At 44.9% G+C, this 23495-nt stretch overlaps 1 protein-coding gene across 1 annotated transcript in view; it reads right to left on the bottom strand.

The window, feature by feature from the left end:
* Nucleotides 1–23495, bottom strand: part of PPM1J (protein phosphatase, Mg2+/Mn2+ dependent 1J) — a 65751-nt gene that overhangs the window by 14925 nt on the left and 27331 nt on the right. Inside the window, exons 4-6 of the mRNA XM_073667179.1 lie at nt 7921–8033; nt 5688–5772; nt 3675–3793 (exon numbers count right to left, since the gene is read on the bottom strand). Of these exons, the coding sequence (XP_073523280.1) occupies nt 3675–3793; nt 5688–5772; nt 7921–8033 (317 nt within the window). The remainder of the gene's footprint in view (nt 1–3674; nt 3794–5687; nt 5773–7920; nt 8034–23495) is intronic.

Genomic DNA, 23495 nt, shown 5'->3' with positions numbered 1-23495 from the left:
TGAATGGCCTTGGTAATAAATCCATAATAAACTCTAGAACCATGGATTAAAGAAATACGTGTAAATATTACATTGGGAATTACTATGCACCAGTAATGATGTAAAAAAGAAAATACCACAATGTTGTCTGGAAATATAGATACTATTAATTACATACTGATGAAGTACAGCATAAATCTTAATGGGTAATTCCACTTGTATATTGATGATCAACAATATATTAGATTGGTGGTGGTCCGGTACCCTGCACCCCCAGCTGGTGTATGTGCCGGCAACGGACAGATGTTAGCAGTTGTGGAACTGAACAGCACAGCTCTGTTCTATAAAGGCAGATTATGGTATTGGGTATCAGTCACTATACAGCTGGCGGAGCTGTGCTCTTCATCTCCGCAACTGCAAATATCTGGCCACCATCAGCACTGAGAACCGCTGATCAGTGGGGTTGCCGGGTGTCAGACCTCTCACAGATCTAATATTGATGACCTATGCCGAAGATAGGTCATCAATATAAAAGAAATGGAGTTCCCTTTTAAGATGGAAACTGATCCTAAAGCATACTGTATCAATCATTACTTATGTTCTAAAAGCAGATATAACAAGACAATCCAGTGTAGTCTAAACCCTGACATTGACCAGACATGACGCAACATATTACATTTCGTGACAAAAACACACAGTCTCTGTAGCTGCCCTGCCTATTTACATTCAAAGTCTGCCCAAACAAGATATGAACATAGGCTGGTTTCACATGGATGAAAGAGGTTCACATTGTTTCATTCATATTACATCTCCAGGTCCAGGCCTGGTATTTAGGAGTTTATCACACTAATTGTGTCCTTATGTCAGGCTGCATGAATTCTGCTGCTGTCGGGGAGCTACATTTCATTGATTGTATCACAAATTCACAGATGAGCTGCTCTATAGTGAGAGAGATGATGATGCCATTACTCTGTGCCCTTGGTAGACGAGCATTTTTTCTAAATACATGGTGCCAACAGTGAAACATGGCTGTGCCAGTGTCCTAATGTGGGGCTGCATGAGTGTTGCTGGTGTCGGGGAGTTACATTTCATTAATGGTTTTCAAGTATTCACCGAGTCACTGCCCCATATTGAAAGAGAAGATGCTACCATCACTCTGTGCACTTGGTAGACCTGCACTTTTCCAACATAACAATCATCCAAAACTCACATCTGTTGCATTTCTGAAGTAGGACAAGGTGAAAATGATTTAGTGGCCAAGTATGTCTTCCTGATCTGAACCAAACCGAAACACCTATGGGGAATTCTGAAGAGACAAGTGGAGCATCATTCTCCTTCCAGCATCTTTAAAGGTGCAGCCAGTCCCATCAATGGTGACCTTGTAAACTAGGAGCTTGCACCTCTGTGATGCACTGGTAGAGTGTCGGGTGGCTCACCTAATCATATAGTAAGGGTATCTAATAGGTTGTTAGCTGGGCGCTGTGCTATACATGTGTGTGACTTGTGCTTCTAATACTAATTCTAATACTAGGCAATCACCCCCTCCCTGTATTGGTAGGCTGAGAGTGGTTGTTTCATCAGTATTTTGCACCTGTGTTACCTCCTTTAGTAAGGAGGTCTGCTGCATCCTGTTTGTGCATTTTCCTTTGTGACCTTGGCTGGTAAATCCCATTGTCTATAACCTACGTAAAGCAGTAGAGGGTGCATAAGGGAAGGAGTAACACATGATTACAGGATTCATTTTTTACATTAGATGCAATGGAGATAGAGGAAAATAACTGAAAATAGATACAGTGGTGGCCAAAAGTATTGGCACCCCTGCAATTCTGTCAGATAATACTCAGTTTATTCCTGAAAATGATTGCAATCACAAATTCTTTGGTATTATTATCTTCATTTAATTTGCTTGCAAGGAAAAAACACAAAAGAGAATGAAGCAAAAAATCAAATCATTGATCATTTCACACAAAACTCCAAAAATGGGCCAGACAAAAGTATTGGCACCCTCAGCCTAATACTTGGTTGCACAACCTTTAGCCAAAATAACTGCGAACAACCGCTTCCGGTAACCATCAATGAGTTTCTTACAATGCTCTGCTGGAATTGTAGACTATTCTTCTTTGGCAAACTGCTCCAGGTCCCTGATATTTGAAGGGTGCCTTCTCCAAACTGCCATTTTGAGATCCCTCCACAGGTGTTCTATGGTATTTAGGTTTGGACTCATTGCTGGCCACCTTAGAAGTCTCCAGTGCTTTCTCTAAAACCATTTTATAGTGCTTTTGGAAGTGTGTTTTGGGTCATTGTCCTGCTGGAAGATCCATGACCTCTGAGGGAGACCCAGCTTTCTCACACTGGGCCCTACATTATGCTGCAAAATTTGTTGGTAGTCTTCAGACTTCATAATGCCATGCACACGGTCAAGCAGTCCAGTGCCAGAGGCAGTAAAGCAACCCCAAAACATCAGGGAACCTCCGCCATGTTTGACTGTAGGGACCGTGTTCTTTTCTTTGAATGCCTCTTTTTTTTCCTGTACACTCTATGTTGATGCTTTTTCCCAAAAAGCTCTACTTTTGTCTCATCTGACCAGAGAACATTCTTCCAAAACGTTTTAGGCTTTCTCAGGTAAGTTTTGGCAAACTCCAGCCTGGCTTTTTTATGTCTTGGGGTAAGAAGTGGGGTCTTCCTGGGTATCCTACAATACTTTTCATTCAGAGGCCGACGGATAGTACGGGTTGACACTGTTGTACCCTCGGACTGCAAGGCAGCTTGAACTTGTTTGGATGTTAGTCCGAGGTTCTTTATCCACCATCCGCACAATCTTGCGTTGAAATCTCTCGTCAATTTTTCTTTTCCGTCCACATCTAGGGAGGTTAGCCACAGTGCCATGGGCTTTACACTTCTTGATGACACTGCGCACGGAAGACACAGGAACATTCAGGTCTTTGGAGATGGACTTGTAGCCTTGAGATTGCTCATGCTTCCTCACAATTTGGTTTCTCAAGTCCTCAGACAGTTCTTTGGTCTTCTTTCTTTTCTCCATGCTCAATGTGGTACACACAAGGACACAGGACAGAGGTTGAGTTAACTTTAATCCATGTTAACTGGCTGCAAGTGTGATTTAGTTATTGCCAACACCTGTTAGGTGCCACAGGTAAGTTACAGGTGCTGTTAATTACACGAATTAGAGAAGCATCACATGATTTTTCAAACAGTGCCAATACTTTTGTCCACCCCCTTTTTTAGGTTTGGTGTGGAATTATATCCAATTTGGCTTTAGGACAATTCTTTTTGTGTTTTTTCATTGAAGACAAATTAAATGAAGAGAAAAATACCAAAGAATTTGTGATTGCAATCATTTTCAGGAAGAAACTGAGTATTATCTGACAGAATTGCAGGGGTGCCAATACTTTTGGCCACCAATGTATATTCTTTTAATTAATTTGGGTTGAAAACAGGTTGATTCCTGATTGTAGGAAGGTCATCCATACCATTACGGCACACAATAGTAACATACACCAATGATGCCTTGCTGTGACTTATTTAATCCCCTTTTATTCCCCGTACCCTTTTAGCCATTGTGCCATTGCTGACACTGCGGGAGCTGGGTACAATATTACATTTCTAAGACACATTCATTTTCTAATTCATACCGCTTAATCACACTTTATCCTATCATCTAGCACAGGTTATATTACCAGCCAGTCATGGTGTGGTCACGATACAACATTCTTTTCTTCAGTTCTTTCTGCTGGATCCTTCGTGGGAACTCAAGGCAAGTAAACTCGTTACCCAACAGTTCTGGCTTCAGAGACGCCTGAAAGATAATTCACAATTAAAGGAAAGTATAAATTGATTGAACTTGATTTCTGATAAATTAGAAATTATTCATGAAAACAGTAACCTGATCCTGCAGTCATGTGTTATGGTCCCTGAAGCTGATATGACTGTAAAATCGTGAAGAAGTGTTGATGGTTTGAAAAGTCATGCCATCCTCTGAAGGGGACTAGTAGGACGATCCTTGCCACTTCCTCTATGGTAGGTTGTTGGGATGTCTCCCTGCCTGTTGAGGACCATTACTGCTAGCATTGTAAAGAAGAGATCTAGGCACCTGCCATCTTTATGGGACTTTGCTCTTAGAAGAGGGCATATTTTTCAAGACAAACCTGCAAACGTGTCCCAAAACGAGCGTTTCAGGGACATTTCATTGGCAGTTCTGGGTGTATTAAGTAATGGCTTAATGGGAACCTGTCAGGTGCCTTATGCAGTCCGAACTACAGGTAATATGAATCAAAGACGCACTCCATCATTTCAAATATCTTTGTTTTACTCTGAAACATACAGTTGTTTCAGAGAAAACATAGTTGAAAGCAGGAATGAGGTGACTGAACAGGACTAGTCATGGCTTCCCCTGCCTGATACTGCTAGGTTGACAAATCTTTTCCCGTGTGTGTATAAGGAGAGACCTGTCAATCTAGGTGGGCAGGATTTAAAGGACTCGCCCCCATAACTAGTCTGTTCAGTCACCTCATTTCAGGCTCCTGCTTTTAACTATGTCTTTTCTGAAATGGTGTAGCGTTTCATGGTAAAACTGATATTTGTAATGATGCAGCCTGGCTCTGTACGATGCTGCCCGTGGTTCGTGGAACTACTTGCTGGATTTGCTTTAAATATCTTTCTATTGGGGATTCAAGTATTTGAATGCATTGCAATGGAATTATCAAAGGAAAAGTGATACGGTTCTCTCTAGCATCCCGTGTTTTTGCTGTTTCCTTTTTTCCAACAGGTCTCTATTAAATGACTACTGATATCTTGATTTGATGCTCTGGGCACTTAAATAGAGACCACTAGATCTCATTTCTTAGCTAATGTGCTAAATAGACAGATCACTTTTTTAAGTTATGTTGCCACAACCTTGAAAAATCACAACAGCATGCAAGTCCGGAGGCTGTCTAACTATCTTGACTGCCTGCTGTCAAGTGTAATCCATCTATAGCAGCAGAAACAACGAGACGGATAACAAGTAGTGGGGGAGGCTTCTGCTTTCCCGCTTGTCAAACTGCATACAGACAAGCTTTCAATTCAGGGAAGGCAAGTCATTGGACAGGAGTAACACGTTCTAGAAAATAGGAAAAGGTTTCAGCACCTATAGTACTGGCAAGATGCTGATGAAGAACCACCCACACAATTGAATGGCAAGTTACAGAGCATGAGAATTACAATAGCTGCCCATAAGCAAGCATGTTTTAGACAAGTTCTTCTAAAACTTCCCCACTATGCTGTAAAAAACTCAAACAGCAGTGGAAACGTGAGTGATGTTCATTTATTACAGTACTGGCAGATAAGTCCACATGTGAACACAGTCTTAACACGGCATGCTGGGAGTCTGACCACAGGAACACTGTGAAAGTCACAAGTTCCTAAACCTATGCAACAGGCTCATATGACTATTTTCAGCATCTGACTTGTCGGGATGTTGTGGTTTTCTGTTTCAGTAATGCAGGCATAGTGTTTGTAATAGTAAGAAGCACATCTTGCAATTTTATTCTTGGAAATATCCTCATCGTTCTAGTCATAAATACATCAGAAAATATAGTACGAGGAACAAAAAATGTGCATACATAGGAACTTTTTATGTACAGGCAGGACGTCCTTAGTGACTAGATCTAAATATGACGAGTTAATGAGAGCATTGTGTTCTCACTACTTACTAGCAACTGGAGCCTCTGCCTTTCAGTTTCTGGAGTAAACTCATGTGACATCTCAATGGGTTTCCCCTGTCGGATGATTATGGCCCTGTAAAAATAAAGGAGAAGAAGGCAAATCATATAGAGTTCAAACTTGGCAGAATTTTTCTGCTGTGGATACTGTACAGAATACAGTTTGCAGCTTCAAGCACCACTCCAGCGTTTTTTTTATTGCAGTGCTGGACTAATCAAAGTTCCCTGCCCCTAGTATTATACTTACTATACTATACCTCTGACTTCCAGTTAGTCAGGAGTTGTGGTCACAAGTTTACGGCGCGGGACCGGAGCAGCATAGGGGAGAGCTGAAGACGGTGGGTGCTGATTATAATGCTAGGGCAGGGAACTTAGATTAGTAGCACCAATCTAACACTGAACTAAAAAAGCTCTGGAGTGGTGCTGTCAGATTTTTTTAGTCAGATGTTTATATGGTTAGTGAAGTACAATTATAAGCATTTCATAAGTTTTTATACTTTTATTGACAAATATATCAACTTTATGAGAAGACTCAATATTTACAGTGTTGACCTTTACTTTTCTAGACTTCTGCCCTTCTCCCTGACATGCTGGATAGGAGTTTCTCAGCCAAATACTGACTGATGACAGCCCATTCTTAATTAATCAGTTCTTGGAGGTTCTAACAATTTCTGTATTTTTGTTTGTCCACCTACTTTGAGAACTGACCACAGGTTCTCAATGGGGATTGAGATCTTGGGAATTTCCTGGCCATGAACCCAAAACGTCAATGTTTTGTTCACTGAGCCAACTACCATATTTTTTGGACTATTAAAAGTGCATCATGACCACATTTTTTACTTCAATTTTTATTTTTTTATTTTCCTCCTCTAAAACCTAGCTGCGTCTTATGGTCCGGTGCGTCTTATAGTCCGAAAAATCCGGTAGTTATCACATTTGCCTTGTGACATGGTGCACCATCATGCTGAAAAAAGAATTGTTCATCACCAAATTGCTGCTGGATCGTTGGTAGAAGTTACTCTTGCATGAAGTTTAGATATCAGTCTTTATTTGTGGCAGTGTTCTTAGGCGAAATTGTAAGTGAGCCCACTCTATAGGATGAAAAGAAACCCCACACATGAACAGTCTCAGGATGATTTACTGTGGTTCAATGGCTTTTTTGCTGCTATTCTTGACACCAGGCTAACCTCCAAACACCTGTGTCTTACAGAGTGTGTAGATGCAGTGACACCTGCACTTGCTGGAATTTCTTGGGCGCCCTGAAGCTTTCTTCACAGCAACTGAAAGTTCTCTTTGGAAGTTCTTGATGATCCTATAAAGGGTTGATTTAGGGACAATCTTACAAACAGCAATGTTCTTACCTGTAAAGCCCTTTTGATGAAAAGCAATGTTGACTTCACATATTTCCTTGTAGGTAACCATTTTTAACAGAAGAAGACAATGATTTCAAGCCCCAGCCTTCTTTTAAAGCAACTAGTCTGCTCTTATAATTCAATCAGGGCAGCACGGTGACTCAGTGGTTAGCACTGCAGCCTTGCAGAGCTGGGGTCCTGGGTTCAAGCCCCACCAAGGACAACATCTGCAAGGAGTTTGTATGTTCTCCCCGTGTTTGCGTGGGTTTCCTCCGGGTTCTCCATTTTCCTCCCACACTCCAAAGACATACTGATAGGGAATCTAGATTGTGAGCCCCAATGGGGACAGTGCCCATAATGTCTGTAAAGTGCTGTGGCACTATATAAGTGAGTAAAATTAAATAAAAAATAAAATCAGCATGACGAAGTGATATCAGCTGCCTTGTCCTCATTAACACTTTCTCCTGAGTTGACGAGAAGATCAGTGAAATGATGTAAGCATTTTGTGAAACATTTATCAATGGAAATAGTTTTTTTGTGATTTAGGGCTCATTCAGACGTCCGTAGATCTCAATCGAATCTTGGACTGCAATGCACTAGCCGGCAGCCTTATAGAAATACACGAAGCTGTCATGCTCCGAGATTGGACCACTTTGCACAGAAGTCTGCATGAGCCGTAGGACAGTTGTCCATGAAAACTGCATTTAAAACAGTTTATTTTATGGTATTAAATATATGCTTCATAATGGTTATTGCTCAATAGTTCGAAACCATGTGGTCAGTGAAAACTTGCTGAAATCAGGACAGCTTGCAATATGTGGTAATAGCACTGCTTACCATGTGACAGATTTATCTATAAAGCATAGTAATACCTGCTGTCTCCAGCATTGGCTACATATAGCTTGCCCATCAAGTAGACAGTCACAAGGGCACAGCAGCCTCCATCAATGCTATGCGATGTTCTTTCTCTTTCAATCTGTTCATCCTGTAACCATACAATAATATCGATAACAAACAAAGAAATAATGCCATAGATGGACAGCGTTCTTATATTTATGTACATTGCTATCTACATAGTAAAGTAACCACGCACATTATGTTGATATTTGAGGATTTCACCAGCGATTTATTTTAGATTTTAACTTTTCAAGACTAGGTTGATTTTCTTAATAAATCCATTGCTATCTCTTGAGATAATCATCCCCATAGAATCTGTCTGATGTTCTTACAGCCCACCTACACAGACATTAAAGAGATTTTATGATGTCAAAAAATGACACTGATATGTGAGAAATAGGGACTCTCACAGCGTCTTACCTGAAGGAGCCCTATGAATATGTATAAAATATGATAAGAATTGCTACTTCACCAACCCTTCAAAGCTCCTGTTCACATCTTTACCCAGTAGCACTAATGTACTATGGTATGGAAAATAAACACCTTCTGGGCACTGACTGTTGTACGGTCCGATGAAGGGAAACTACTCCCCGAAACGCGTTACTGAAACTCCAAATAACTGCACAGTCGTCTCCTCAATGAATCTTCCATCTGGTCTGAAATGATATGTCATATAGGTATCCAGCAGAGCTCACAAGGTGTTTTTTCTCCATACCAAAGTGCTGTTGGCTTTGGTGGTGTACCTTTAAGCCTTTGCCTAGGGATCCTGCACCAGATGGCATCAACAGAAACCCCCTTCCTTCTTCATGTGTGGGATACATACAATTATATTGCTTACATAAGGTGTTAACCTTGGTAGGGTGGAGGGTCCTTACCCTGTGCATATTACACAAGGTGTTGTTCAGTCTCTGCTGGTCTCTGTTTCTTGGTCCTGTAAATGATGGGAAAGCCCCCTGACACGGGTCACTGCTATTGGGAATCACCACTGATGAGCTCTTGCCACTTTTTTTTAGAAAACTGACTTCAGAGGTGTAAGAAGGCAAATAGTCGCAAAAAGTATTGTGCAGACAACGTACGGTATGTGCAAAAATGTTGGGTATTTTCTTCTTCTTTTCTTTTTTTTTTTTTTTTATTAAATCCCCCACAAACATTAAAGAGGTTGTCCACTACTTTATAATTGATGACCTATCCTTAGGATAAGTCATCAATGACTGATCGGTCGGGCAAAAGAAGAGTGGTTCAAAATTCCAGTTGAGAGGTGTAAGAATCTTATAGGAAGCGATTCATTGCAGCTATTTATTCCAAAGGGTGTGCAACCAAATATTAAGTTGAGGGTGCCAACAATTTTGACCGGCCCATTTTTGGGGATTTTGTGTGAAATTATGTCCAATTTGTCTTTTTTTCTCAATTTTTTTCTGTTGTTCCAATACTCACAAAGGGAATAGACCCATTTATAACAACACATGTCATTGCAATAATTTTTTGGGAGAAATACTTCATTTTCTGGAACAATTTCAAGGGTTCCAACACTTTCGCAATGACTGTATGTTGGAGGTAGTGCAGGTGCAAAATACTGATGAACCTTTACTCACTTATCATCCATAAGGGTTGTGGCTGCTTAGTGTTATATGTGTTTACATATAGTTATATATAAACATACAATTTATTATATAGTGTTATATGCATGCCAATCATATGGTTATGTGTAGTGCTACATGAAGTCTAACATCCTATTAGTCACACCTATCTTATTAGATCAAATGGGGCTTGGTGAAATCCTACCAAGATGACACAAATACATTATTTATTGGATGATATTTTGGACAAAACACATAAACACCTTGTCTCCAGGTTGTGAGCTTATCGACTTGCAAGTCCCGATAGAAAGAATAAAATCAATTCATAGAAAATAACATAATCGTCTTGGTAGTAGTGGAGTGTATTTACATAGGTCACATATATCAAAATCTGGCCCGCAGGGTGAGCATATTTGGCCCATGACCCCAGACGGGTCCCCTGAGTATATTTGGCTCATGACAGTATCACACTTTCAACTATATTGGCATCCTGAGGACATGATGACGTCACTAAACGCATCCGCTGTACCAAGATGTGTAGAGGATCTGAAGACATCATGAAGAGACCGGAGGAGCAGGGGAACGGGCAAAGGTGAGTATTTATTTATTTTTAATGTGGGGGCCTTTATACTGTATGGAGTACTATGAAAGACATTACACTGTATGTATCACTGTGTGGGGCCATTATTCTGTAAGGAGGACTATGTGGGCCCATTATACTGCATGGATCACTGTGTGGGGTGTGAGGCAGTGACTGGGATCGTATATGAGGGATGTTATATATCCCCCAGAATGTGTAGAGACCTATTAAACCCATTGGAGTGCATTGCAGTCACAGACATGGCTGTGGCTGCATTGCAAGAATGAAGGTGAGCATTGACCTGGTCAGGCTGTCTGGCTAAGGCAGATTAAGTAAAACCCGGCAGGGCCTTCATTTCTTGGGGGAATGTAGTGGAGCAGCCTCCTCACTCTAACCCGGGTTTTCCAGTGGCTCTTGCCACAGGTCTTTTAAAAACCTTGCATTAAGGATTAGGGTTGTTCAGTGTTGGGACCTGCTAGGAGCATAGCAGGAAAGCTCGGCAGACCTGTCAGTAGCTCAACCCATGCCTGGGAAAACTCTGCACCCGTCAGGCTCTGAGTGGCCCGAAGCGGCCTTTGCCCACGGCAACCGTTGTTTATGGACTTATGTTAACCCGGCTGCGAACCGGAGGAATTTCTGTTTACCCGTAAGTAGCTGAATAAAAGCTGCTTATGTTGGACTTGCTTGGGTCCCTGCCTCAGTTACTGCACGGTGTGCACACCGCCGCCTTACAGGGGCCATTATACTGTATGGAGCAATATGTAGGGCCATTATACTGTATGGAAGCCAATGCAAGGCCCCGTTATACTGCATGGAGGACTATGTTGGGCCAATATACTGTATAGAGTACTTTTTGTGGCCATTATGCTATATGGAGGACTACGTGGGACCATTATACTGTATGGAAGACTTTTTGGGCCATTATACTGTATGGAGCATGATGTGGGGCCATTATACAGCATGGTGCACTGTGGGGTTATTATACTGTGTGGAGCCTTATGTGGGGACATCATACTGTATGGAAAGCAATGCAGGGCCCCGTTATACTGTATAGAGGACTATATTTGGAATTACAGTTGGAGAATCACACAGTAATGGGGTCACCATTCTTTCTCAGGGGGATTGAGTGAGGGGGGTACAATAGGGTCATCATACAGTGTGTGTGGAGCAATTCGCTGTGGGGATATCATACTGGGTTTGGGAGCACTTTTGTTTGCATCATACTTTATTATCTGTATTATTCAAGATTTTTTATCCTTGGTTATTACATATTTAAATTAGGCCATTGGGCAATATGCTTTTTACTTCTCTAACATAACATAATATACTATTACAATATTTTATTCTAAGATCTATTGTAACGGGTCTGGGAGGCGGAACCTCTGAGCTACTATACAAGGGGGCGGTCCTTGTAAGGGAGCGGGTGGCGACCAGGGTAGACGGGCAGGCAGTCACAGCAGGTGACTGGGACAGTCTCTGAATGAACGGACAGGAGGTCACGGCAAGTGACCGGGGCAGTCTCTGGATGAACGGGCAGGAGGTCACGGCAAGTGACCGGGGCAGTCTCTGGATGAACGGGCAGGAGGTCAAGGCAAGTGACCGGGGCAGTCTCTGGATGAACGGGCAGGAGGTCACGGCAAGTGACCGGGGCAGTCTCTGGATGAACGGGAAGGAGGTCACTGCAAGTGACCGGGGCAGTCTCTGGATGAACGGGCAGGAGGTCACGGCAAGTGACCGGGGCAGTCTCTGGATAAAGGGTTGGTACGACCTGTGGCGGCTGATGGTAGACGTGAGCTCCCAGGTGAGCAGGCGAGAGTCTCTGGATAAACGGGTGGTCACAGCATGTGACGGCGGAGCCTCCAGGAAGACCAACAGACAGGCGGCAGATGAGCGCTCCCAGGTGAGCGGGCAGAAGTCTCTGGACAGGCGGGTGGTCACAGCACGTGACGGCAGAGCCTCCAGGTAGGCTAGCAGACAGGCAGCAGATGAGCGCTCCCAGGTGAGCGGGCAGGAGTCACTGGACAGGCAGGTGGTCACAGCACGTGACGGCAGAGCCTCCAGGTAGGCTAGCAGGCAGGTAGCAGATGTGCGCTCCCAGGTGAGCGGGCAAGCTGGTCCTTAGACAGACTGACAGGAGTAGTAAGGCAGACCGTCGGACCTCAGGCTAGCAGGCAGGTAGCAGGAATATCGGGCAGGAAACAGACAGCAAACTGGCAGGACTCTGGCAGGAATCAGGCAGGTAACTGGCAACGGGACCTGAGGGCTGAAGCAGAGTAGTGAACAGTGCAACAACATTGCTCGGGCACCTCCATTTTGGAGGAGGTGCCTTATATATGGTGAAGTCCTCCGGCCATTGGCCGGGGACTCCTTAGGACGGCGCGCGCGGCCCCTTTAAGAGGGAGGAAGCGCGCGCGCGCCCTAAGCACAGTGGCCGGGAAGGAGCGCGCGCTGCCAGCAGAGCGGGAGGAGGACACCGGGCTCGGAGCAGAGAGGTGAGGGGAACAGCGTCCCTGCCTAGCAGAGGGCAGGGACGCCGACGCTACAGTACCCCCCCCTTTAGGCCCCCCCTTTTTTAGGCCAGACAGAAATTTAGCTAGAATGAGAGGGGCATGGATGTTCTCCCGGGGCTCCCACGTTCTCTCCTCAGGACCAAACCCCTTCCAATCTACTAGAAAAAAGGTCTTTCCTCTTACCCTTTTGGTGACAAGAATGTTCTCTACCTCAAACTCGTCCTCAGCAGAAACCGGAGCAGGAGGCGTACCTGTAGACTTGGAAAAAGAGTTAAGTACCACAGGTTTGAGGAGAGATACATGGAAGGAGTTAGGGATCCGTAAGTTGGCCGGGAGTTTCAATTTATAGGCCACCGGGTTGATCTGACTGATGACCTCCAGAGGACCGATGAACCGAGGCCCTAACTTATAGGAAGGAATCTTGAGCCGGACATACTTGGACGAGAGCCAGACCTTATCCCCTGGACGGAATTGAGGAGGATCCAGACGTTTTTTGTCGGCATGTCTTTTCATACGCTCGGATGACAGAAGGAGTGCGGACCGGGTACTTTCCCATGTGGAGGAAAATTTGTTAACAAGAGATTCCGCAGCCGGATTGTCCACCGAGGTGGAGACGGGAAACGGGATCCGAGGATGCTGACCGAAGACTACAAAAAACGGGGATTTGGAGGAAGATTCACTCTCGTGATTGTTGTACGAGAATTCGGCCCATGGCAGGAGATCCACCCAGTCAGAATGGTGGGCATTAACGAAGTGCCGGAGGTAACAGGTCAGGATCTGATTGATCCGCTCCACTTGACCATTAGACTGTGGGTGGTAAGCGGAGGAGAAGTCCAGGGTGACGTCTAGCAATTTACAAGTGGCTCTCCAGAAACGAGAAGTGAACTGTACCCCACGATCCGACACGATGTGACGGGGCAGGCCATGAAGACGGAAGATGTGGCGGATAAAGTCTTTAGCCAGCTCGGGTGCAGACGGGAGGCCTGGCAGGGGAATGAAGTGAGCCATCTTGGAAAAGCGGTCAGCGACCACCCAAATGACCGTACAACCGGCAGAGACGGGAAGATCAGTTATGAAGTCCATCGCTATATGCTGCCAGGGGGCAGCAGGTACTGGCAGAGGAAGAAGGCGACCGGCTGGCAGGTGTCTCGGAACTTTGTTGCGGGCACAGGACACACAGGCAGAAACAAAGTCTATTACATCCTTGCGCAGGTTAGGCCACCAGTAGTGCCGGGAAATAAGCTGTAGGGTCTTTTTCTGACCGGCGTGGCCAGCTAGTTTAGACGAATGACCCCAGTGTAGGATCTTCTCCCGATCAGGTACCGATACGAACGTCTTACCGGGAGGGAGACGATTTAGACTCACGGGAGCCACCTGCATTACTCTGGCGGGATCGATGATATGTTTAGGTTCTTCCTCGAGATCAGATACCAGAAAGGATCGGGACAAGGCGTCTGCTTTGATGTTCTTGTCAGCCGGGCGAAAATGTAGAACAAAATCAAAGCGAGCAAAAAACAAGGACCACCGGGCTTGGCGTGGATTAAGTCTCTGGGCATGCTGGAGATAAGCCAAGTTCTTGTGGTCAGTGTAAATTATTACCGGATGAAGAGCCCCCTCGAGTAGGTAACGCCACTCCTCCAATGCCAGCTTGATGGCCAATAACTCTCGGTCTCCTATGGAATAATTGCGCTCAGAAGAGGAGAAGAGTTTGGAGAAGAAGCCGCAAGTTACCATCCTCCCGGAAGAAGATTTTTGAGTAAGTACAGCTCCGGCTCCAGAGGAGGAGGCGTCAACCTCCAGAAAGAACTGCTTGTTGCCGTCCGGACGATGCAGCACCGGGGCGGAAGAGAAGGCCTGTTTTAAGGAAAGAAAGGCCTCCTCTGCTTCGGGCGGCCACTCTTTGGGATTAGTACCCTTACGGGTGAGCGCGGAAATTGGGGCAGTCCGGGAAGAGAAGTGCGGTATGAAGAGGCGGTAGTAGTTGGCGAAGCCCAGGAACCGCTGAATGGCCTTCAACCCCTCCGGTTGGGGCCATTTCTCGATGGCAGACAGTTTCTCTGGATCCATTCGTAGGCCGGTCTGAGAAATAATGTAGCCCAAAAACGGAAGCGAGGTCTGCTCAAAGAGGCACTTCTCATATTTAGCGAAGAGGTGGTTCTGCCTGAGCCTGAACAGGACCTGACGAACGTCCCTCCGGTGAGTCTGGAGATCCGGAGAGAAGACCAAGATGTCGTCCAGGTACACTACAACGCAGGAGTAGAGAAGGTCCCGGAAGATGTCATTGACCAACTCTTGAAAGACGGCAGGAGCGTTACAGAGACCAAAGGGCATTACCAGATATTCATAGTGGCCGTCCCGGGTGTTGAATGCAGTCTTCCATTCATCCCCTTGACGGATACGGACCAGGTTGTACGCCCCACGGAGGTCCAGTTTGGTGAAGACTCTAGCCCCCCTCAGGCGATCAAATAATTCTGGAATGAGCGGAAGGGGATACTTATTCTTCACCGTGATCTGGTTAAGGCCTCTATAGTCTATACAGGGACGGAGAGAGCCGTCCTTCTTTTTTAAGAAGAAGAAGCCTGCTCCCGCCGGGGAGGTAGATTTCCGGATGAATCCCCTGGCCAAATTCTCAATATATTCGGACATCGACCGGGTCTCAGCAGCGGACAACGGGTAAATACGCCCACGGGGAGGAGTAGTACCGGGTAACAGGTCGATAGGACAGTCGTATGGTCTATGAGGGGGTAATGTCTCTGCCTCTTTTTTATTAAAGACATCAGCAAATGACCAATAGGGAATCGGAAGTCCAGGTAGATTAGTTGGGGTAGGAGAAGGACGGACGGGATGAACAGGAACCAAACAAGTCTTATGACAGTCCTGTCCCCAGCGAAGGACTTCTCCGGTCTGCCAGTCAAGCACGGGTGCATGTCTCTGGAGCCAAGGTAGACCTAGCAAGAGAGCGTGAGAGAGTCCAGGCAGAACATGAAAAGAGATGCTCTCAGAATGCAGCATTCCCACCTGCAGAGTTACGGATTCGGTGATGAGTTGGATGGGACGTGGTAAGAGGCCCCCATCCACAGCAGCGACAGATAATGGTACAGCCAGAGGTTTGGTGGGAATGCGGTATTTTTCTACCAGGGACTGTGAGATAAGATTCCCGGCCGCTCCAGAGTCAAGTTGGGCTAGTTCGAAATAACGATTCTCCCCGCAGATAATAGAGACTGACAGTAGCAGAGATGGAGAGGATTTATTCTTGTCTAGGTTGACCTCTCTGAGCGAACCTAGACACAGGCGTTTCCCGACCTCTCCGGGCAGGTACGGATCCGGTGCTCCTTACTGCCACAGTAGAAGCAGCTCCCTTCGGCACGGCGTAAGTCCTGACGGGTTTTGACCATCTTGGTCTGGTCGACCTGCATAGGCTCAGAAGAGTGTACCTGGGAAGAGACGGATTTCTGAAAAGTAGGAGCTAGACGTGGAAACCTCCTCTCACGGGTGACCTCTTTGGCACGCTCCTGGAACCGTAGATCAATCCGGGTGGCAAGAGTTATTAGGTCATCGAGAGTGGTAGGAATGTCCCGACCGGCAAGTTCATCTTTAATACGGCCGGACAGACCCTCCCAGAAGACGGATGCCAGAGCGTCGTTATCCCAGGCCAGCTCCGAGGCAAGGGTACGGAACCGTATGGCATATTGGCCCACGGTGAGACTTCCCTGATGGAGGCGTAGCAGAGATGATGCGGATGAGGTCTTCCGTCCGGGTTCGTCGAAGATTTTCCGGAAAGCCATGAGGAAGGCAGGCAAGTTGGACACCAGGGGGTCTCCTCTCTCCCATAGAGGATTTAGCCAGGCCAGGGCCTCCCCGGTGAGATGGGACATGATGAAGGCAATTTTGGCCCGGTCGGAGTTAAACTGGTGGGACAGGAGTTCAAAGTGCAGGATGCACTGATTTATGAAGCCCCGAGCCTGGGCGGAGTCGCCTCCGAAGCGAGGAGGTGCAGAAAGCCGGGGTCCGGGGTAGGATACCATGGTATTGGTGGGCAGCGGAGCTGCCGGGTTGCGAGTCAGGGCACAGGCGGTGGTTGCTGGTGGAGCAGTCAGAGTGTCCAAGCGAGAATTGACATTCCGCAGGTGACCCAGGATGGACTCCTGTTGGGACCTCTGACGGGACAGTTCATGACAGAGGTCCGAGAGCGAGGGAGCTTGGGTGCCACCGGGTTCCATGGCCCGAGCAAACTGTAACGGGTCTGGGAGGCGGAACCTCTGAGCTACTATACAAGGGGGCGGTCCTTGTAAGGGAGCGGGTGGCGACCAGGGTAGACGGGCAGGCAGTCACAGCAGGTGACTGGGACAGTCTCTGAATGAACGGACAGGAGGTCACGGCAAGTGACCGGGGCAGTCTCTGGATGAACGGGCAGGAGGTCACGGCAAGTGACCGGGGCAGTCTCTGGATGAACGGGCAGGAGGTCACGGCAAGTGACCGGGGCAGTCTCTGGATGAACGGGCAGAAGGTCACGGCAAGTGACCGGGGCAGTCTCTGGATGAACGGGCAGGAGGTCACGGCAAGTGACCGGGGCAGTCTCTGGATAAAGGGTTGGTACGACCTGTGGCGGCTGATGGTAGACGTGAGCTCCCAGGTGAGCAGGCGAGAGTCTCTGGATAAACGGGTGGTCACAGCATGTGACGGCGGAGCCTCCAGGAAGACCAACAGACAGGTGGCAGATGAGCGCTCCCAGGTGAGCGGGCAGGAGTCTCTGGACAGGCGGGTGGTCACAGCACGTGACGGCAGAGCCTCCAGGTAGGCTAGCAGGCAGGTAGCAGATGTGCGCTCCCAGGTGAGCGGGCAAGCTGGTCCTTAGACAGACTGACAGGAGTAGTAAGGCAGACCGTCGGACCTCAGGCTAGCAGGCAGGTAGCAGGAATATCGGGCAGGAAACAGACAGCAAACTGGCAGGACTCTGGCAGGAATCAGGCAGGTAACTGGCAACGGGACCTGAGGGCTGAAGCAGAGTAGTGAACAGTGCAACAACATTGCTCGGGCACCTCCATTTTGGAGGAGGTGCCTTATATATGGTGAAGTCATCCGTCCATTGGCCGGGGACTCCTTAGGACGGCGCGCGCGGCCCCTTTAAGAGGGAGGAAGCGCGCGCGCGCGCCCTAAGCACAGTGGCCGGGAAGGAGCGCGCGCTGCCAGCAGAGCGGGAGGAGGACACCGGGCTTGGAGCAGAGAGGTGAGGGGAACAGCGTCCCTGCCTAGCAGAGGGCAGGGACGCCGACGCTACATCTATTAATTAAAATATACTTTGTTTGTGGGACAGCCCTTTTGAGTTTGTTTCCATATGAAAAAGTTCATAGTTATATTTGACGATGAGGAAAAACTTCCTCATTTGTAGACATTTTTTTTTTAATAAATATCAAGGTTGGCCCACAACTTTGTCCAAACGTTTAATTTTGGCCCTCTGTGTATTTGAGTTTGACATCCCCGATATAGGTGTTGGCAGGCCACCTAATGTAATAGTATGGGGGCTGTCCAATTGCTACTTGCCAGCATGGTGCACTACATGTAAAAGTGTGACTGACACCTTCTACAAGCTTTGTGTGCATCTATGATACTAGACATAAACTGGAAACAAATGGGTTAATCTGCACTGCCGGGAAGGAATAGAGGATACAAAATCCAAGATCAGGCAGTTTTTTTCGTCAAGGCGTTTCGAAGTTTACAACTTCTTCATCAGGACAAACCACTGTATAGTGACACTCAGCACAGGCAAATATAAATAGACAAAACAATAGCCTCGGCCACTATTAGAAGACGGCCAGCAAGTGAGTACTTCCGGCCGCTGACACCGATAACAGCTGATCGGTGGAGGTGCCAGATGTCGGACACCGACCGATCAGACATTGATGACCTAGTCCAAGAATAGGTCATCAATGCTAAAGTAGTGAACAACCTCTTTAACGAGAAACCATCATTTCAATTTCAATAGTACACATGAAAATAAGCAACTTTGTAATATATCTGATCAGAGAAATCTGCTTCTGTCTTTTCCTGGATTGATCTTTCATTCTCAATTCATGGAAAACTTTGTATTCAGTGAAGACAGATTTCCCTATTACTGAGATAGGAGATGACTATTAGTGCTAAAATTCTATGGAGAGGGGAGGCTAAGGAGGGGAGCAGCTGGAGGCAGACACAGACATTCTTCTGCAAGTTCTACTGAAATGACAAATTTATGAGCACCAGCTGCCATCTCCTATCTCAGTAATGGGAACATTTGTATTCACTGAAAATAGATTTTTACCTGTGAATTGTAAATTTTGGAAATGAATCAAAGAAGAAAAGAGGATTTCTCAAATTAAATATATTACAACATTTCTTATTTTTATCTGTACCATTCATTTATGAACCCCACCCAAAAAAAACGATGGTTACTCTTTAAAGTTCAGCTTGCTCGTTGGTATAGCAGCCCATGTCATTACCGCTTCCTCCATTTTGCCACTAATCTATTTCATCAAATAACCCTGTCATTTTCTCTGTCCATGAAAGTCAGTAGTAAGGCCTTCTAGGTCTTTTTCTGACAATGTAACGTGTGATGGTTTCTTTCTTCCTGAGCCATCCATCTGAGCACTTCTCATCTTGCAATTAGGGAGTTTCCAGGAAGGTTACATTTCCAGAAAACAGTACAAATGAAGAGTGAAGAGTTCCTGATTGCTTTATGCTTGAGTAACTCATTTTTCCAAAGCATCTGAATATTATATTTGTGTATAATTTGTATTACTGGATAATGCTTCATCTGACACCTTATAATGGAGGTGTTTTTCCCTAAAAGCAATGCTTCCAGTAGTGAAGACTTCTACAACATGGTATTCAATAGAACACTGCACCATAATGGCAGAGGTACATATGTGGCCCATAGATTTGTCTCCTTACTCACTGTCCTATCAGACATAACAGTACCATCTGATGCCGATCAGTGGTAAGCGCAGACATCACTGGAATAGTGCCTGTTGAGGCAAGTATATGTTTATTTTTTTATTTAGGGAAGTTATCATCAGAAAGGGAAGCTATCATCAAAAAATGACCTGTTGTAGATCTTTGTGTTAGATTTATATATAGATAAATTTATTTTTTAAATATTTTTAATATATTGCAATTTTCATATCAGACACTGGGGCTTTTTTTAGACTCTTAAAGGGGTTATCCAGGACTAATCACTGTCGGTGATTCAGCTGCTCATTGTCAACAGAGCAGGTCTTCTTCTTCCGAGCCGCTCTCTCAACAGGGCATGGCTGCTGACGTCATGCTGATAGACAGCTGGCTCCCGGCAGTTAGGCATGACGTCGGCAGTCACACCCCGTCAACAGAGCAGGTAGGAAGAGAAGAAGCTGCTCTGTCGACCTGACATCATCGGTAGCTGCAAAATTGCCGGCAGGAGCCGAGATCTGTGCTGGGCACAAAAACAGGTAATTACCAACTGCGTGCCTGGTAGTTCTTAGACCTACAGTAAAAACTTATATAATTCTGGATGACCCCTTTAAGCCCTTAACGATTTATGACGTACTATGTCTGTCATAAGTCATCTCCCTGCCTTTGATGCAAGCTTGTACGCTGAGCGGGACGCCGATGGGTTGCCGTGGCGACCAGTGGTCTGCTGAAGACCCCTGTGAATACCAGCCTGCAGCTGGCATTCACAGGAGACCGTGATTTGTGTTATATACAGAAATGCTATGGGTGTTGGAAAACAGCGACACAAGTACATTTTTTACGACTTAAATAAAATAAAATAAAAACTATCCATGTTTGGTATTGAAGTAATCATGGTGACTTGGGGAATCATATTAGCAGGTAATTTTTATGATAAAATGAACGCTGTAAATAAAAAACTCAAAAGAACAATTGCAAAATTTGATTTCTTTTTCATGCTTTGCATTACATTACATGATAAAATATTTGGTGGCAAAGTTATGACACTTGAAATAAGGGGAGGAAAAAATAAAAGCACAAAAATGAAAAATTGCCTGGTCCTTAAGGGGTAACATTTGTGTTGTTTCAGGAAACAACACATGTACATAAATAAATGATGGGACCCTTACAATATCTTTTGTGTTGAAGTGCCTTATGAGTTTGTGAATGGGGGAATGGGGTCAGCTGTTACATTGCCTACAGTGATTGGTATATAGAGGTGGTACTTGGCATTGTAATCCTGTCTCTGATAATATGGAAAGTTGCTGAAAACTCACTGAAATGACAAGAATTTCCAGACTAAAAAGCCCTAGTGACCAATGTGAAAATTGCAAGATTACTAATTTTCATATTTTTATAGTTTTTAAGGATGGAGGTAGACAACATGTTGATCTAGAGGGAGGCAAAATCCCCATAAGGCAGATGCTAATTGCCCCATATTAGGGGAAAAATTCCTTTGTGACTCTGCATACGGCAATCAGACTAGTTCCCTGGGTCAACGACCCATCACAGAATTTTGTACCCATAACCTGTAAAATTTAATATTTTCAAGATTTTTTTTTTTTTTATTAAAAAAGGATATGAAAAAAAAATTGCTACAAAATATTTAAAAATACCACGTAACACAAAAAACCTGATTTAAACAATAGGTCATTTTCTTATACTGTAACTTCCCTTTAAGAAGGACTAGCTGCATGCATAACACCTTAGTGTATGCACATATCCATGTAAAATATTATTTTATTTTCTAGCCAATAGTGACAGCCAAATGGCAAAGACGATGGTCCAAAAAGATTTGATATAAATACGTATCATTAAAAATATGAAGATAAATGCATAAAATAGATGGTTTTCTGGGTGAATTGTTTAATCTTACATCTTTTATCCACTAATTTTTAACACATCATAGAGGCTGAAATATAGCAAGAGCTGGTTCTTCTCTGTGTAACACTGGATATTTTATCTAAATGCACAATCGGGGATTTGTGATTTCAGCATTGCTTACTATATTTTTTATTGTTTTTTTTTAATCTCTTAGGAGACTGATCTCTATCCCCTTTCATAGTCTTCAGATCAGAATGGCTGCAAATTGCTGAGTGTTATGACGTCTCATTGGGGGCAATTTAACCTCCTGCTTCTGTCCTCGTTCCTGACAGCGGATGAAGCGGGCACCTAAGTTGTCATCTGGCACCTGCTATTAGGATACACAATGTGCCAGCGCAGAATGACATTATCGCTGAGCCAGCGGATAAGTACATTGCAGAAAATATGTTCTCAGAGCCGGAAACCACAATGTAATGCCGTGGAGATGATAGTGATAGACACACGTCCATCTGTATAAGCCTAATACCAACCTGATTTAGTGTTCTCCAAGCCAGGAAGCAGGCAGATGTAAAGCCGTTCATACAGACTGCATGTGAGCTAAAGGGATATTCTGATGATAAAGGAGATATGACATGTCTGATCGGTAGCGGTCAGACCACTGTGAATAGGGCTCGGTTTTAATTTACTCACTTTGCTGTGTGGTGCTGCTCCTTTGATTTACAGTTGTAATTAAAATTTTTCTACCCCTATTGAACATTAGGTTTATTTGTAAACTTTACAAACTTTCTGTTGTTTGCAGTGAAGCAATGAAATAAAAAGCTCAACAAAACTAACATAACAACTGCTTTCTCCAATGTTAACACAAAATGCCATCTTTAACGATTACTGCAGTCTCAATAGTCGAAGAAATGCTGCTGTCTGGTTATGCATCATGTCTGCAGCAGGTCGTAACAGCCAAAAGTGGTTTAAATGGGTTTTCCCACGAACAAAAGTTTATTTTCATCAATGGCCATGTCTGACCGTGTATGGAACATGGTTTGATCATACCACATCTCCTGGGCAGGGGACAAAGCAAATGAGGATACAGACCATGTTCCGTACATGGTCACACACAGCCATTGATTAAAATGAACTTTTGTTTATGGGAAAACTCTTAACTAGAGCCCACCATACACATTAGATGGCTGTCGGGTGAACTATTGTTCGGTGGGCAGCCATATTGGCCTTCTCTCCCATTCACAGGAGTGCTCATTCGGCCGAACGCTCCGGTGTTCTCTATGAAAGAGCTTCTAGTGGCGGCTTATCTCATAGAGGAGAAAAGGATAAGCAGTTCAGAATTGGACATGTCGGATCGCTAAACATGTTGTTTCATCAACAAAGTATACTTTAATCAATGGATTTTTTAATAAAAATAAGTTCTACAATTGGATGTTAAAAATATTAACAGCATGGGATTGCAGCTGATTCTTTCTGTGAGGTAAAACATTACCCTGCCTGTTTTATCACAGGAGCAAGTGTTTCTGCCACATGTCCAGCACTATGAGCTCATCATAAATCAAGTCAATGACATATGAGCTCAGCAGCAACCGGAGCACCTACCTCACCGACTTGATTTATGCTGCACTCAGAAGACTGGAGACACTGCAGAAACACTCACACGTGTGATAAAACAGGCAGGGTAATGTTTTACCTCACAGAAAGCAGAAGCTGCAAGCCATTTCTATGTTGTCTATGCTGTCTTATTCTTCCTACCCCGGCCAAGAATTGTGGTATGTGCCAACCAATTCCCAGCACGGTCAGACACAGCCGTTACACAGTACACAGCAGGGGCACATTTATAAGATTATCTCAGCACAGGAACATTTTTTTAACACATCCAATTGTGGAACTTATTATCATTCCAAGATCTATTGATTAATATGGACTTTGTTCTTGGGACAACACCTTTAACTACCCTGATAATCAATTGTTATGGCCCCCATAAACATTTGGCCGGATCTGTCAATATAGGCGGGTTTGACAGTCATTAGACTAATGTGTATGGGGGCTTAAGAACTAAAGTTACTTGTCATGAAGGGACTGAATACTTCTGAGACTGC

The sequence above is a fragment of the Phyllobates terribilis genome, unplaced genomic scaffold (assembly GCF_046119375.1).
Source record: "Phyllobates terribilis strain yellow unplaced genomic scaffold, ASM4611937v1 Scaffold_2__4_contigs__length_985480577, whole genome shotgun sequence".
Lineage (NCBI taxonomy): Eukaryota > Metazoa > Chordata > Amphibia > Anura > Dendrobatidae > Phyllobates > Phyllobates terribilis.
This window is presented reverse-complemented; position numbering and strand designations above follow the sequence as displayed.